The sequence below is a fragment of the Clinocottus analis genome, unplaced genomic scaffold (genome assembly GCF_023055335.1).
Source record: "Clinocottus analis isolate CAN_PGR_092001 unplaced genomic scaffold, fCliAna1.0.p SCAF_24, whole genome shotgun sequence".
NCBI lineage: Eukaryota > Metazoa > Chordata > Actinopteri > Perciformes > Cottidae > Clinocottus > Clinocottus analis.
In genome coordinates, this window is record NW_027175976.1 from 6,855,001 (window position 1) to 6,870,291 (window position 15,291).

Sequence of the window (15,291 nt, forward strand, 5' to 3'; positions counted from 1 at the left end):
CTGGACAAGATCCGGGACTACAACACCAAGAGCAAGTGAGTTGATGTCGTGCACCTCTTGTCGTAGACACACATGAAATGTACATACTTTGAAAATAGAGATTGGGATCAAATAGGACACCAGTCGTGGTACATTCAGCTGAATGGTCCAGAATGTTCCTTCTCCAGAGAAGAGACAGAAGATTCTGGCATCGTACCCCGTGCATAGTCAACTTATAGGTAGGGAATAGAGACACACATGCCACAGTTTACCTGGAAAGGAGCACAGATCATATGAAAGTAAACACTCCGTCCCTTTATAACTATTTACATGAATTGGAGACACAGATATCCAGTTACACATCTGGCAAATAGCACAGTTTCTAAGCTATAATATGTTTTCCTCAGAGTGACATGATTGATCTTTCCCCGACAGTAATAAATAAATCAGCAGCAGCGAACAAATAGTTCTTTTAGATATCAGCCCAGAATTTCACAATCGCTGCATCCCTAACAGATAGAAGCTCAGAGTGTCGTCTCTGGTGCAATATTATCTTCAAACGGCCTCGAAAAATGACAAGAGCTACTTTTGGGTTTCTTCAGCATACAAATGAATTTCAGTCCTTGCTGCTCAATCGTTTACATCTTCCTCTCCTCTTTTGATGTCTTAGGTCATGCAGGTCTTCTGGTGGCATTGTGGATGCAGGACCGTCCTACCAGAAGAATGTGTCTGAAGAGCTGCTGGACCTGCAGAGAGGCTTTATGGAGGAGGACACCTGGCCGAGTTTCCTGATGTCCAATTCACAGGTGAGTTTTCAAGTATACACTTTTTTTTCATCCCCACAATTTTACTGTTCCCTCTCACAAATATGTATTCCTTTGCCACGAGAGAGACTCACTGTAATCTGGGGCTTTGTCTGTGTCTATATAGACTCAGACAAAGCCCCAGATTACAGTGAGTCTCTAGAATAAATATTAATGAGAGGGAACAGTAGAATTGTGTATCCTGATTTGTAAGTGTCACTGTTTTGTCATTCTGTTTATAATAGTTTTCTGGAAGCTTTTATCCTTGATCTTTGCTGTATTAACACATGTAGATGTAGCCATATTGCTGTCGTCTAGATGTAAAATGTAATTTCAAGTATTTGTATTGTTGTACAACTGAAATGTGTCATTTCAAAACTTGGTGGATAACTATCTGTTCTCTTTTTATTTTCCAGAGCCGGAGGAAGCGGCCAATCCACATGTAGATTTACATGTGTAGATCTACGTCTGTCATCTGTTGTATTTAATAAAAAGATGGGACCAGGATGCAGTGTTTTTTGTTGCTTTTTTTTTTCCATGGGTCGAGCAATCAAAACTCATAACCCTTGCCGTATCTTTCTCTGGAAACCGGGGAGGAGGCGCATGCCTCTGACTCCCTTCGCGGCTCATGATGGGGTTCACATCTGAGGCGCGAACCCAGGACCATGCCCTTCACCCAACGGGAGCTTTGTTACTGCGCCACCACTTCCCGTGGACTTGAATATGTTCTCTGCGCGTATTTGTCTTCTTCATTTGGGTGTTGGACCTAAAAGTACTGACCTGCATAAGAATTGAACCCACAACCTCCAGTCTGCAACACAGTTGTCTGTCACATCACACTATCAGCTCTGACCCTCAGCTCTGTGTTTTGGTCATATTTGATCATAACCTAGAAGTTTAATTTGAGTACTTTTACTTTTGGTAGTTTAAATGATACATTTTGGTGGTAGTCATGTATTTTTACTTTAGGTTGTACCTCTATATTTCTCCCGTTGTATTACTATTTGTATTTCTGTAAAGATGATAAAAACCTTTTCCACCACTGGTGGCTTGTGGAGTCTTAATCTGTAGAAATCATTTAGTTGATTGGATTTTGTATCATTAACTGATTCTGCACATTAGTAGAAAAATATTTATCATGATAGATGAGTTTAAGTGTTCATGGAGAGTACATCGTAAATGTACTTTATTTTTCCATCATCTTTATTGTGATTGCAATAATAACTGCCAGCAGGTTTTTGAATATAAAAAGTTTTATTACATTCAAGATGTTTTCACAGTCACACGCACAGATAAAAGACATTTATTCTTTACAATGAAGAGCTCATTTTGCTCGGTCCTCCTAACACACAATCACAATAAACTAAAGGTAAAAAATAAATAAGGCACAAAATATGAAAGATATAACAGTTATGCACAAAAATATAACATAGTATTGCTATGATAAAGTACAATAGTGTTGCTATGTTAAATATAAAATACAATAGTATGACAAAGCTATGATAAATATGATATATTGCTCATCGTATCTTTATACACTATGCATTGCTACAACATCGCAATTTGTGCTAAAGTTCCCGTGTTGATGGTGTTTCTGGAGGACACTCTTGAGGTTGTGATGGTTGACATGGCCGGCAGCAGCAAACAGCGTCCTGGTGTCCAGTCTCTTCTTTACTGATGACGTCATGCAGCAGCAAACAGCGTCCTGGTGTCCAGTCTCTTCTTTACTGATGACGTCATTCAGCAGCAAACAGCGTCCTGGTGTCCAGTCTCTTCTTTACTGATGACGTCATGCAGCAGCCCCGATGCCGTTGCGCAGTCCGCTGTGGTGGGATGTAAACTGCCAGTATAAACACTGCACTGAACTCCTTTTGCAAGTAGAAGGGTCTACACTTCAACACCAGTGGAGCAGTGTCTTTCAACCACGTGTTGTTCAGTAGACACTCGGGAGACAGAGTGCTGCGAGCTGGATGATCTCATTTCCATATACGCTTGTCTACAATTTGTCACCTTATTTTGGAAAAAACAAAAATGATTTTGTCATCTTATTTTGAAAACCGGACAATGTTTGACGTGTCTTTCCGCTAACTTTGTAAAAACCCTCGCTGGCTCCCAATCTGGGTCGTTTGAATGTTTACCGTGAATGCTACTACACAGGTGCATTGAAAGTTCAGTGTCTGCTAATTTGATTCCGAAGATCCGAGTGTTTGCCGAGTTAACCGCAGTAATTAACTGCGGTCAAGTGAGCTCTCATCCACCGAGTGAGCCGCACGCATGAAAATACATGACCATCTATTCCTGGTGTTACGGTATGGTGGTCTACGGTGGCTCAGATAGCACAAAAAACATTCGAACATAATTTCCCAATGTCCAATATTCAAACTGCTATAAAAACAGATGCTTACATTTGTAAAGTAAAATTACAATGCAGTCTTGTTCAGACTGACCCCTGCTATGTGCATGTGTATGGCCATGAGATTTTACTGTGGAGTTTTAAAGAGTGACTTCAAAGTCAGCTTTGATGACATAATGATATTCATAACTTCACAATTTCCAATATTCAAACTGCTATCAAAACAGATCTTTACATTTGTAAAGTAAAGTTACAATGCAGTCTTGTTCAGGAGGACCTCTGCTATGCACATAGCCATGAGATTTTACTGTACATTTCTGGAGAAAAGTGACTTCAAAATCACCTGCAATGTAATAATGATATTCGTAATTTCACAATATTCAAACAGCTATAAAAGCGGATCCTTACACTTGTAGTAAAGCAAGTAAAGCCTGAACAAGACTGCCTTGTCATTTTACTTTACAAATTTAAGGATATGTTTTTATATCAGTTTGAATATTGCAAATTGTGACATTATGAATATCATTATGTCATTGAAGTTGACTTTTAATTCAATTTTCTCCAAACCTGTACAGTAAAGTCTCAAGGCTATACACATGGACATAGCTGGGGTCAGTTTGAACAAGACTGTGTTGTACTTTTAATTTACAAGTTTCGGGATATGCTGTTTGAATATGACTATTTCATTTGAGCTCGGCTTCTCTGTGCTGCCTACCGGCCCCGTACCGTAACACCTCGAATAGAAGTGCATATAGAATTGCAATTCAGGCTCACTCGGCGGATGTGGGCTCACTTGACCGCAGTCATGTCGATGCACGTTAACGTGACTCAAATCAAGCTTAAACAACACTGAAGAAACACGACTAACTTTACAGCTTTCAAGTGAACAAGAACACGTCAACACTAAATCTCTTTACATTGCAGGTCATTGTTATTTCGTTAAATTACTTACTGTTTCACGTAACGTCCAAACAATAGAGAGCTGCAGAACTGCGTGTTGTCGACACTCTGCTCCGCTGTGACTGAAGCAGGAAGAGACGGCAAAGAAACTCAAAAACTGCTCCACTGCGCCACTAGTGGCCAAAGATATATTACACCGGCGGACTTCAGCACCGCCATAGAGAATGAATAGGGGCTCTGTTTAGGGGCGTTTAGGACCCACAGTGTCTGCTGCGGCGATGCGACACATGTTGAGCTGAGTGTGACATGCAAGCGGGTTGAACATAAAGTCAGTTCCCTGTCGTCTGATTAGAAATGCTTTCAGATGAGCCCCTTAACTGTTTTGCATCTATGAGTAAATGTGAGTCTCATTTTTCTTTCTGCTTTGATTTGTCTTTCTTTCTCTCCAAATAGGAGCGCGAACAGTGGATTTGAGGGAAAGCAGCTGCTCAAAATGACTGAACGTAAACAGCAAAAAGTGATGAGAAGCCACGCTACTCCAGAGAGAAGGACATTTAGCCTGAATGGAGTCTGGTGGAAGACGCCCACTAATACCAGGGCTCATTACAATGCTGTCACTGCCACCAGTGGAAGGTCACATGTAAGGTGAGCGCTTCAAACGCTTTGCCTCCATGCTGCTGCATGTCACCCCATCTAGTGCCTGAATACAGCAACAATGTTCTGTCAATGAACCATATTTTTTTTAGCTTTTAAGGAGCTGTATTTGGCATTTAGAGCATCAATATAGCAGCAAATAACTGTTGTCTGTAAAGATATAGTAGTTTGCACTATATCAGCATCAGATATGAGTCGCCAGCTTGCAGTGGACATGTTGAGAGCCGTCGAGGGGAAATCAAAATGCTCCCAATCTCAGATCCTTGCATCTTTTGAGTAGATACTGAAAAACACAGTGCATGGATAAGACATTAAATAGTCATGGCACCTGAGCCAAAGTGAGACATCATCGAGAGACAAGACAAAAAATGAACAATATTGCAGATGTTAATCAGTCCGTTGTAACTTCTCCCACTCAGGGTCACACAGTTTACGGCTAGGTGATGAGAAGTGCCAAATCATGGTGTGTGTGTGTGTGTGCAGAAAGTGGGATTTTGCTGTTGTTGCCAACCTCTTCTTAGTAATATATAATGAGCAGTTCATAATCAACACTTTGAAATATTATACAGGCATTCATGCATTCACCCAATGAAATGTAGACAAAAAAAACATGCAGGAACACATTCTCTTGACCGTTGAGTTCATAAGTAACAGTACGGCAGTGTGTGTGTGTGCTTGTACATTATGTAGTGGATGCACAAGGTTAAACAAGCTGCAGGTGTTTTTAAACATGATTGTGAAAATGTCAGTGATTGTTGGCTTAATCAGCAACCAGTGTGTTCCAACTAATGGATTAAAATGCAACAAAAACACGTTGAAGAGTAACAGAAGACAAGGTCGTCATTCATATACTAATGTTAGGCGCATATTGGGCGTCATTCAACGTGACAAAAATAATCTTGGCATTTTTAGTTCAACAAAACATGTTGAGTAAATCAAGATGTACTAAAGTGATGACCCTATTGTTCATATAAAAACCACAAATTCCTTATTCTTGCATGTCCAGATTATAATATTGTTGGAAGAAAAACAATATTCACGCTTAATCATTTACTATTTCACTGTTATATTCACACTTCTCGTATTAGTGTCTCTGTTTAATCTCACACACAAACTCAACATGTCTCCTGATAGCAGGGAGACAGGGGGATCTGTATGTTTCTGTCTGAAAGAACGTGCAGTTCCTTTGTTATCATATGACCCTTTCTTGCAAACCGCTCTATGGGACGAGGGGAAAGGTTCCCGATTAGGCCGAAGACGTCATGAGGGTTTCTGTTAGTGGGTCATGATACGTATTTAAGAGCAGGTTCTTTGAGAGATCTTGGAGCAGTCTTGGATATGCAATTTGTCACCTTGTACTTCTGACTCTGCTCCTTCCTTGCAACAAATAAATGTTCCTGTTTTAATGATTTTACTCCGAGGGGTCGAGTAAATTTTTCTAAATATTCAAGTAAAAAAAAAAAGTGTAATTTCATATTTGTATGATTAAGATCCATAAAGTCGTACTATTTGCACAAATCCAAAGATAAGTGAATTTAAATCAGTCAACAGCAGCTTTCTTAACCTGAGCCTCCTCCTCCTCCTCTTCCTCCTTCTATGCATGTTTCCCTGCCTCTAGGTGCTGTGGGCGGGGCCTCCCGCTCGTGTTCGCATCCTGTGGTTCCCGGCGGTCTCCCTCCAGTCTGGGATTCAAATCAGCAACAAGTCTCCACTGCAAACACACTGGAAGACGACACGGAGGAGATCAGCCGGCCGGCAGGTGAGTCTCATGTTAAAGCTTACATATCGCGATAGACTTTTAAAACGGGACAGTTTTGTGACGTGCAACATTTATTTAATGAATTAACAGTGTCACATGTGTTTGTGTAAGTCGTGTCACTGCTGTTGAATGTTTTAATAATATAGAAAATATTATGAATGTCACTAATGGTACAGACATTTAAATAATAAAGTAAGAATATCATAAGTATCATTCCCTTTGGAAGCACAGTAAAACATTTAAAACACACAATTGAATGAATTGGCAATGTTTTAGGAATAGCTGTTATATTAAGGCAAAAAGCAGATGCCAAATTAGTTCAGTTACATTTGGATTCCTTCACAAGACAAAAACAGTACAAACATGTTATTTAAATGCATTCATATTCCATATTGTGCATTGAAACAATAGGTTGAGAGAGCATAGCAGTTGTGAATCCCTTTGTTCGATAATAAATCGTGTAAAAAGCTGCAGTCTATACTGAACTTTAACTAAATCCCCCTGCAGGCTTAAAACTTGTTTGACGAGAGAGCCTCACAACCGTAAACTGACATATGCTTTGATAAAACTGGAAATGACAAACTCTCTGTTTGATCAGTATAAAAACTTTTATCAATATTGACTCTACACCAGGGGTGTGTTCTGTTGAGAAGTTGTCCCTACCGTCCCAAACCGTTTGCAGCAGGAAAACACTTCCATGCCGCCTGCACTGAGCTCAAATAAAGCAAATGGAGCTGTGTGAGACTTTCCAAAGACTTGTTGCGACAGTCGACCCCGGCTGCCCTCCAAAGACCGGCACGCTGTGTGCAGCAACGAACACAAACACCAGCCACGATGCAGGACCCTCATACTACCATGAGGCGATCAAAACTCCTGATGGCAAACAGAAAATAGTTATTACGAGAGCAGCTGCGATGTGATGCACCACTTCTACAGATACCAACACACTCTCAACCTTTCATTCGCAATACTTTCCATTTCACAAGTTGGGTGAACGCCAACATCTGTTAAACGCCATTCTATTGAAATACAATATTATGTAATATCAGAATAAGTTATTCAACCAGCCAGTCTGCACACTGGAAGGAACTGAGCTGCGGGCTCTTATATAACTAATTAGCATTTAGCGACACTGACTCTGGTGGTCCAAGCTGCTCTATCTTTAAGGGGACTCAGCACCAACAGCTGTTTGTCATTCCCAAGTTCCTCCAGCCTCTGATTAAAAACACAAAAATAAAGAAACGGCAGGCTTCATGAAAGGATCCGCTGTGCAGGTGCATGGGAAAGACAAGTCTGAGCAGACGGTTGTGTATTTACACAGCTTGCTGGGGTCTTGATGTAACCAGGGGTTGCATTATACACACATTTTACAAGCCTCTATGAATCTTTGAAAATAAATATAACATCACACTGTCAGGAAAAAGTACAAGTGACAAAATAAAACAGAAGACCCGAGACATGAGCAGACTTGGACTGATGAACAAATTGCCGTCTACTCATGCAGAATGCTTTTGTTGACGCCCTACTAACAATCAGTGACTGTAAAGGTATTCTACCTGTACTTTAGAGATGGTTTGAGAACAGAAGAGTCATTTTGTTTGTGCATTTGTGTTTGTTGCAGACTTCAGGTGAGCATTTTCTTTTGAGGCTCCCTCATTCAAAACCCAGCTCACATGGGCCGCCATTTTGCAGGCTGCCAAGTCGCAGCCAGCATTGATTCCCAAAGTTGAGAGTCACGACAACGGAAGAAAAAAACCTTCATCTCAGACTCCTTACTTGCTGACGGCTTCATACAAAAACACAGGAGTTAGTGAGTTCATTGCAGTTGAAGAGCTAGAAAAGTGCTCGAACATGGCGGCTGCCGCCACCATGGAAGTGGCGGACATCATCGTCGTAGTAATCTACTTCATCCTGGTGCTGGCGATCGGCTTCTTTGCCATGCGGAGAGCCAATCAGGGCACAGTGAGCGGCTACTTCCTCGCCGGCCGCTCCATGAATTGGGCGGCCGTGGGAGCGTCTCTGTTCGTCAGCAACATCGGAAGCGAGCATTTCATTGGACTAGCTGGATCAGGTGCTGCTAGCGGGTTAAGCGTGGCTGCATGGGAGCTAAATGCTCTGTTGCTGCTCCAGGTTTTGGGCTGGATATTTATCCCCGTGTATATCCAGTGTGGAGTCTACACTATGCCGGAGTACCTGTCCAAGCGGTTCGGCGGGAACCGGCTAAAAGTGTATTTGGCGGCGTTGTCTCTCATCCTGTACATCTTCACCAAGTTGTCTGTAGACCTCTATGCCGGGGCCTTGTTCATTCAGGAATCCTTAGGGTGGAACCTCTATCTCTCCATCATCTTCCTCATCACCATGACGGCTCTGCTGACCGTCACCGGGGGCCTGGTCGCTGTCATCTACACCGACACGGTCCAGGCTTTCCTCATGATCGCCGGAGCACTCTGCCTCACAGGCATCAGCCTCTACCAAGTGGGAGGACTTGATGGTATTTATTAATCTCCTTTCATGCAATTACGTTAAAACTATGATACATCACTTGAAGTTGATTTGCGTGCTACGCTTTTTGCTCAACTGTGTTAATTTTAGGAGTAAAGACTAAATACATGCAGGCTTCGCCAAACATCACCGCCATCTTGCTATCTTCACCCAACCTGACGTATTCTGAATCCTGCCACCTTCACCTCCTCCCGAAGCAGAATGCTCTGAAGATGCTTCGAGGCCCGACAGATCCAGACCTGCCATGGCCCGGTTTCCTGCTGGGTCAGACTCCTGCCTCTATTTGGTACTCGTCCAAGTCTTTTCACAAAGACGGTCTTCCTCACTGCTTTAGTTCCTTGTAGTCAAGCTTGTACAAAACAACAGTGAAAACACATTGAGATCGCTTTGACTGATTGCCTTTGTCTGAGAATATTCATGCTTCCCAGACAAGTTCATGGCAATCCGTCCAATGGTTGTTGAGATATTTCGGACCATAGAGCCACAGGTTTAAAAGTGCCCTGAGCCTACAGTATGCCTAATCCCTGCACACAGAGTCAGAATCAACAGGACAGGTAATAAGGAGTTAACCTGTGTCTTTGCTATAAAGCTTCCAGAAGGACTAAGTGTTAATGTCCTCCCTTTGTGTTGCAGGTACTGGTGCACAGATCAAGTGATTGTTCAGCGGGTTTTGGCAGCAAAGAACATCGCCCATGCCAAAGGTTCTACTATCATGGCTGGCTTTCTGAAAATCCTCCCCATGTTCATTATCGTCATCCCAGGTAGACCCATTCATTGCTTTTGAAGTGCCTCGCCTTTTTAGGATTGCTGCTGATTGAGTAACTGATTCATGCATCATGCTGATTCCAGGGATGATTTCCAGGATCCTCTTTGCTGACGAGTTGGCGTGCATCAGCCCAGAGCACTGCCTGGAGGTGTGCGGTTCCACGAGCGGCTGCAGCAACGTGGCTTACCCGCGGCTCGTCATGTCAGTGATGCCCGTCGGCCTCCGCGGCCTGATGATGGCCGTCATCATCGCAGCTCTGATGAGCGACCTGGACTCCATCTTCAACTCCGCGAGCACCATATTCACGTTGGACATTTACAAGATGCTGCGAAAGCAGGTGTCTTCCAGAGAGCTGGTGATGGTCGGCAGGTTGTTCGTGGTCTTCATGGTGATCGCCAGCATCGCCTGGGTGCCCGTCGTCATCGAGATGCAGGGAGGCCAGATGTTCTACTACATCCAAGAAGTGACAGACTATCTGACTCCACCCATCGCTGCGACCTTCTTGCTCGGCGTGCTGTGGCATCGTTGCAATGAGACGGGGGCCTTTTGGGGCGGGTTCGTGGGGTTTGTCCTCGGAGCGGTGCGTCTGATTTTGGCGTTGGTTTACCGCGAGCCTCCCTGCGACCAGCCTGATGAGCGGCCATCGTTCATCAAAGATGTTCACTTCATGTATGTGGCAGCCGTCTTGTTTTGGGTGTCGGCTTTGGTGACCGTAGTCGTGAGTCTCTGCACCCCTCCGCCCAGAAAAGAACAAATTATAAACACCACACTGTGGGGTTTAAACAAGAGGAAGAGATTAAAACATGACAATCAAATAAATGGCCGACCGAGCAATAATCATGTCCTCAAAGCCAAGGACATAGAAACACATCTTCCAATTTCTGACCTTAAAATGGTAGACGAGGGAGAAGGGAGAGGAGTGAGGGTTGGGGAGGAGGAGGAAGGCTGCCTTGGAGGAATGAGGGTTAGGGAAGAGGAAGCCTGCCTTGGAGGAGGAGGGCGAGGACGAGTGGAGGGTGGGTGGTGTATGAAGGCTTTGGTGTGGATCTGTGGCTTCCAGGAGAAGCCGTCTGAAGCTCAGGTCCTCACAGTCCAGGAACAGGAGAAGATTGTGGATGAACTTCTCCATGAACCTCCTCGAACCAGAATCCTCCTGAACACAGCTCTGGTGGTGATCTGCTCTGTCGGCATCTTTCTCTTTATCTATTTCTCCGTATAAGCTCCTTTCAATCCCAAGCAGTGGGACACATTTGTCCATAAACAACAAGCATCTACGGTTTGCAGGTAAACTACCGTTCAGTTTTCTTCTCACATTTGATGAAAAAAGAGCATTGTGAGAGCACCATACTTTATTGTATATTATTAAATATATTTTGGATATCGATGCAAATTTAGATGCAGAAAACAGTGCTTGGATTTTAGCATAATAATGCCTTTTACAAGACAATCGTTAAGAGATTTTTTTGTTACCATTGCATTTGAAGTTCCACTGCATTTAATAGAGTATTCCTCTTTTTACAGGGGACTATCAGAAGCCAACTCAACAGTACAGAGGTCCACACGTCTCTGCCTTTGGGAGTTGAGTGCAAATGCTTGGTGGCAGCACGGCACGCTATGGTGGTGGTAGTTATTAACGTTCACCCACAAATTAGAAAAACACCCAGGAAAATCAGCTGCAGTTAAAACTTCATCAACATTAGGAATCGCCTCATCTTTGAGACTTTGCACCCATGGCCATGAAGACATTTAAGCTAAATGTGTACTCCACAATGTATCAAGTACTGTGAACTATTTATTTTGTACGACACGGTGCCATCTGCTGTATCTCCTTTTGCTGCGTGGGACGTGAATATATTGGTGATATACACCATTGTCTCAACACAATGGTGCATTTGCACATTGACTCTTGACTCTGAAGTCACATAACACCTATCAGATTGATTGCCAAGATTCTCCACGGTATGTATTTTCATAGCCTGTCCAATGCTTTGGTTTGTGACTGATGACTGATTTCCATCAGCTGTACGTTGAATTGAGTGCTAATTAACAAATGATACACTCTAAACTTAAATGATTAAATTGCTTAATTGTATACCTGCTGAGATAAACATTGTCATTGTGACCATTATGCCCCCAGTTTGTAATGCCGGTATTCTTGTATTAAACTTTTACAACATGCAAATGTTGGCTTCATTGAAGCCGTCTTATTGTATTTCCTAGAGAAGCATGTCTATAGGGAACAAGTCAGCACAAGAGGTTTTAAAAGAACTGATTGTGAAAGGTAAGATATTATGGCACATAATCATGGCATGTAAAGCCAACTTTACATCGTCTCGTTGAAGATGCAAAGAAAAGCAAACATGCCACCACTCAACTCTTGTCAGTTAGGGTGACATAAACAACAGCCTCTGCCGCAGCGGAAAGTTACAGACATGAAGTGGAAAGTTACCGCGGGAAGACAAATACCGCACATTTTTTCTTCTTCTTTTTTTTTCTTCCCTTTGGCATTCATAGACACATAAGTCAAGTTACTGCAGAGTTGTGTTACAGAAATATCCCTTTCCTTCTCAATCCATTTTGCCAAGAAAGACATTTCTGGTGTGGCCAATTATACAACAATAAGTATGTCGCAGCTATAGGAACCAATGGTTTATGGAAGTTTCGGTTGGTTTTAACAACAAGAATGCACACGTTTCCGAATACCAGCGTCAATGTGTTCACATAATTAAAGAATGGTGTGCTGATAACACAAACCTGCTCTTCAACAGCAGCATACTTTGACTATTGGACCAAGTCACTGTGTACACACAACAAGAAAAGGTTATATATTTAACATGAACTGACTAAACCACAGAAAAGATGTGGTTGTGGGTTCTAGTTTATAACCAACAATGTGCTCAGAATAAATAACGTATTTATTTTTGGTACACCACAGCCCCTAACCCCTAAGCCAGTTGATGACATAAAAAACATTTAAGAAAACTTTGCAAGTCAGAGCATGAGCTGTGGAGGTGTTTTCCACATTCTTTGAACTTGTTCCATTCATAAATGGAACATCCAGTGGATACATCTGTTATAAATAATATGAAGAGCGAGTTATTCAACAAGTAAAAAAAAATAAAAAACACAAGTGGACATGGGCCAAAGAATGGAGGATCAGGGGAGCAAAACACCTGTATGCCCAAACACCACAACGCAAACTAACAGGGCAGGCAAAAAGATGGTGCAAAACATTATGGTGCACTGAAATACCACCACTATGAGTTCCACCGTCTCCTCTCCTCTCCGGGGAAGAGAGTGATGAGAGGAGACAGGGAATGAGGAGAGTAGACAGGGAATGAGGAGAGGAAACGGGGAACAAAGAGAGGAGACAGGGAATGAGGAGAGGAGACAGGAAAAGAGGGGAAAGAGGAATGGAGACTGGGAAAGAGGAGACAGGGAAAGAGGAGACAGGTGTAACACCCGTCCCATGATATTATCTGAATCAGCTTGGTGTGGAAGTACTATGGGCGGGTCCTGGGTACAGTTTTAAATATGATGGCGCTATTACCTGTGTTATAAATTATTAGTTTGTTTTTTACAACCGTTGCCTTCTAATTATGAAACTGAATTACTGCCGGTGCCTCCAATAGAATTTAACCTTCCAACAATAAAAGGTATGTACCTCTTTGTCTGGTTTTGAAATTATAGAATAAACAGTTCTGGTAGCACACCCCAAAAACACATTAACTGTCTTAAAACACAGTGTGGAAATTATTAACAGTTAACGTCAATATACTTTAAACCCACACTCTCTCACACACATACACATTCAAAATAACAAAACCCTTGTTGCAGGCCTGAGTCGTTGCTTGGGGGCTTAGAGGCCTAAAACGTAATGGCTGTTTCACTTGTCCACACAAGCTTGAATTTAAAAAAAAACACGTGCACGTTTTTTTATTACTTACAAATCCAAGGAGTATCAGGAGGGAGGAGGTTAGGCAAAACGGGGTGATGGTCGACCTCAGCTTTGAAGAAACAGCAGCAACAGTCCACAGCAGCACACGCGGGAAACGGTTCTTGAAAGTGGTCCAACAAGAGCTTTCCCGATCCTTCCTCTCAGTCACAAAGGTCCGTCTACTGAATCACATAAATCAACTAAAGACCCAGTCCATATGCTGATTCATGGCGTTTGAGCAACAGTTTATGTAAACAGGTTCTACATAATAGATCTAACAGTATGAAAGCAAAAAAAAACATAAAATGCTAATTGCTAATGCTAATCGCGATTAGCAACACAACATTGTTTTACAATTTAACAGTTGGTCAACGTATAGAAAACAATAAACACCTTTATTTATCTTGCGTATATCACATAAGTGCAAACCAATGGGTAACTGGTCGTCAGCCATTAAGTTCTGTACATTACTTTTACATTATTATTACATTATGTTCTCATACCTGAATTTTCAGGTTCACGGTGGTCTTTAGCTTCTGCTGTTCACTGAACACAACCCCGGGAAATCTGCTCAAGTCCCGCCCCTCTACCTGAGTCGTACATTTGATTGGCTGTTCGTCTGGGATAACCCAATTAACATATAGAAAACACAGATTGACAGATTACTCCGCTAAAACAAGTTTTCCTCTCCTCTTTCCTCGTCTCCTCTCCTCGTAAACTGTCTCGTCTTCTCGTTCTCTATCTCCTCTCCTCATTCCCCGTCTCCTGTCCTCGTTCCCTGTCTCCTCTCCTCCTTCCCTGTCTCCTCTCCTCTTTCCCCGTCTCTTCTCCTCTTTCCTCATCTCCTCTCCTCGTTCCATGTCTCCTCTCCTCTTTCCTCGTCTCGTCTCCTTTGTCTCTGTCTCCTCTCCTCTTTCCCCGTCTCCTCTCCTCATTCCCTGTCTCCTCTCCTCTTTCTCCGTCTCCTCTCCTCGTTCCCCATCTCCCTACTCTTTCCTGGTCTCTCTGTGCTGCATATAATGAATTCTAATCAAATGGCCACCGTGCATCCAGTCATTATGTATTTGTTCAACTTATCTTCATCACTGTGTCAAAGCAGATGCAAATTGTTTCACTAAATGTTCTATATCACTATAAATAAACAATGTAAAAGTATCTTAAGTATAATGTTGTTTAATGGGACTTGTAATATAAAGTACAGTATAGGAATTCCAATATAAATTATTTTTCATTCATCAATATATAACAAGAAAACATGAACACAAATTTAGAGGCAAATAAAAATAGAAAGAAGGAAACTGACAATATACACTTGACCGTAATGGCGATATCGCGACAAACTATGATTAAAGTCTCGCGGTAACTGGATTAATAACATGTCCGATGCGTTAGTTAAGCCAGAGAGTTTTAGAGAGCGGCAGTCCGGAAGTAAGAAAGTAAGATATTTTTTAATTTTTCAGGACGCGTTACCTAAAGAAAACAAAAAAACATGTACAAATGTCCAACATATTATTCAGACTTGATGCACGACTGTTTATAGAGAGCTTTGAATGCAAAAAAACAACAAAACTAGCAATGGAGGTATCACATTTGATTGTGTTCCTATGATTTCGCACATACAGTAAACATACCACAGCA

The 15,291-nt window shown here is 42.2% G+C and overlaps 2 protein-coding genes and 1 long non-coding RNA gene across 11 annotated transcripts in view; 2 read left to right on the top strand and 1 right to left on the bottom strand.

Annotated features, from left to right (window-relative positions):
* The window catches only part of LOC137794310 (ATP synthase-coupling factor 6, mitochondrial-like), a gene marked incomplete at its 5' end in the record, with an annotated part of 2,604 nt that extends 1,315 nt beyond the window's left edge, over positions 1–1,289 (top strand). The window contains 3 exons of the mRNA XM_068591062.1: positions 1–35; positions 650–785; positions 1,199–1,289. The exon at positions 1–35 is cut by the window's left edge and continues 139 nt beyond it. Coding sequence (XP_068447163.1) covers positions 1–35; positions 650–785; positions 1,199–1,228 — 201 coding nt within the window. The remainder of the gene's footprint in view (positions 36–649; positions 786–1,198) is intronic.
* A 750-nt stretch (positions 1,290–2,039) lies between these two features.
* LOC137793871 (uncharacterized) lies at positions 2,040–14,489 on the bottom strand. Of its 9 annotated transcripts, XR_011078256.1 has the most exons (5): positions 14,157–14,489; positions 7,112–13,835; positions 6,254–6,411; positions 4,088–4,157; positions 2,040–2,792 (listed from the first exon to the last, which is right to left on the bottom strand). It is a non-coding gene; the product is annotated as an uncharacterized lncRNA (long non-coding RNA). The 9 variants fall into 9 exon arrangements; XR_011078253.1 differs by having other exon boundaries at positions 2,040–6,411; positions 7,112–7,321; positions 13,664–13,835; XR_011078252.1 differs by having other exon boundaries at positions 2,040–6,411; positions 7,112–10,485; positions 10,603–13,835.
* LOC137793870 (sodium/myo-inositol cotransporter-like) lies at positions 8,260–11,884 on the top strand. The gene is made up of 5 exons (XM_068590273.1): positions 8,260–8,939; positions 9,041–9,236; positions 9,584–9,711; positions 9,800–11,000; positions 11,238–11,884. Exons 1-4 carry the CDS (start codon positions 8,300–8,302, stop codon positions 10,933–10,935), a joined length of 2,100 nt encoding a protein of 699 aa, XP_068446374.1. The 5' UTR covers positions 8,260–8,299; the 3' UTR covers positions 10,936–11,000; positions 11,238–11,884.
* Positions 14,490–15,291: the final 802 nt, after the last annotated feature.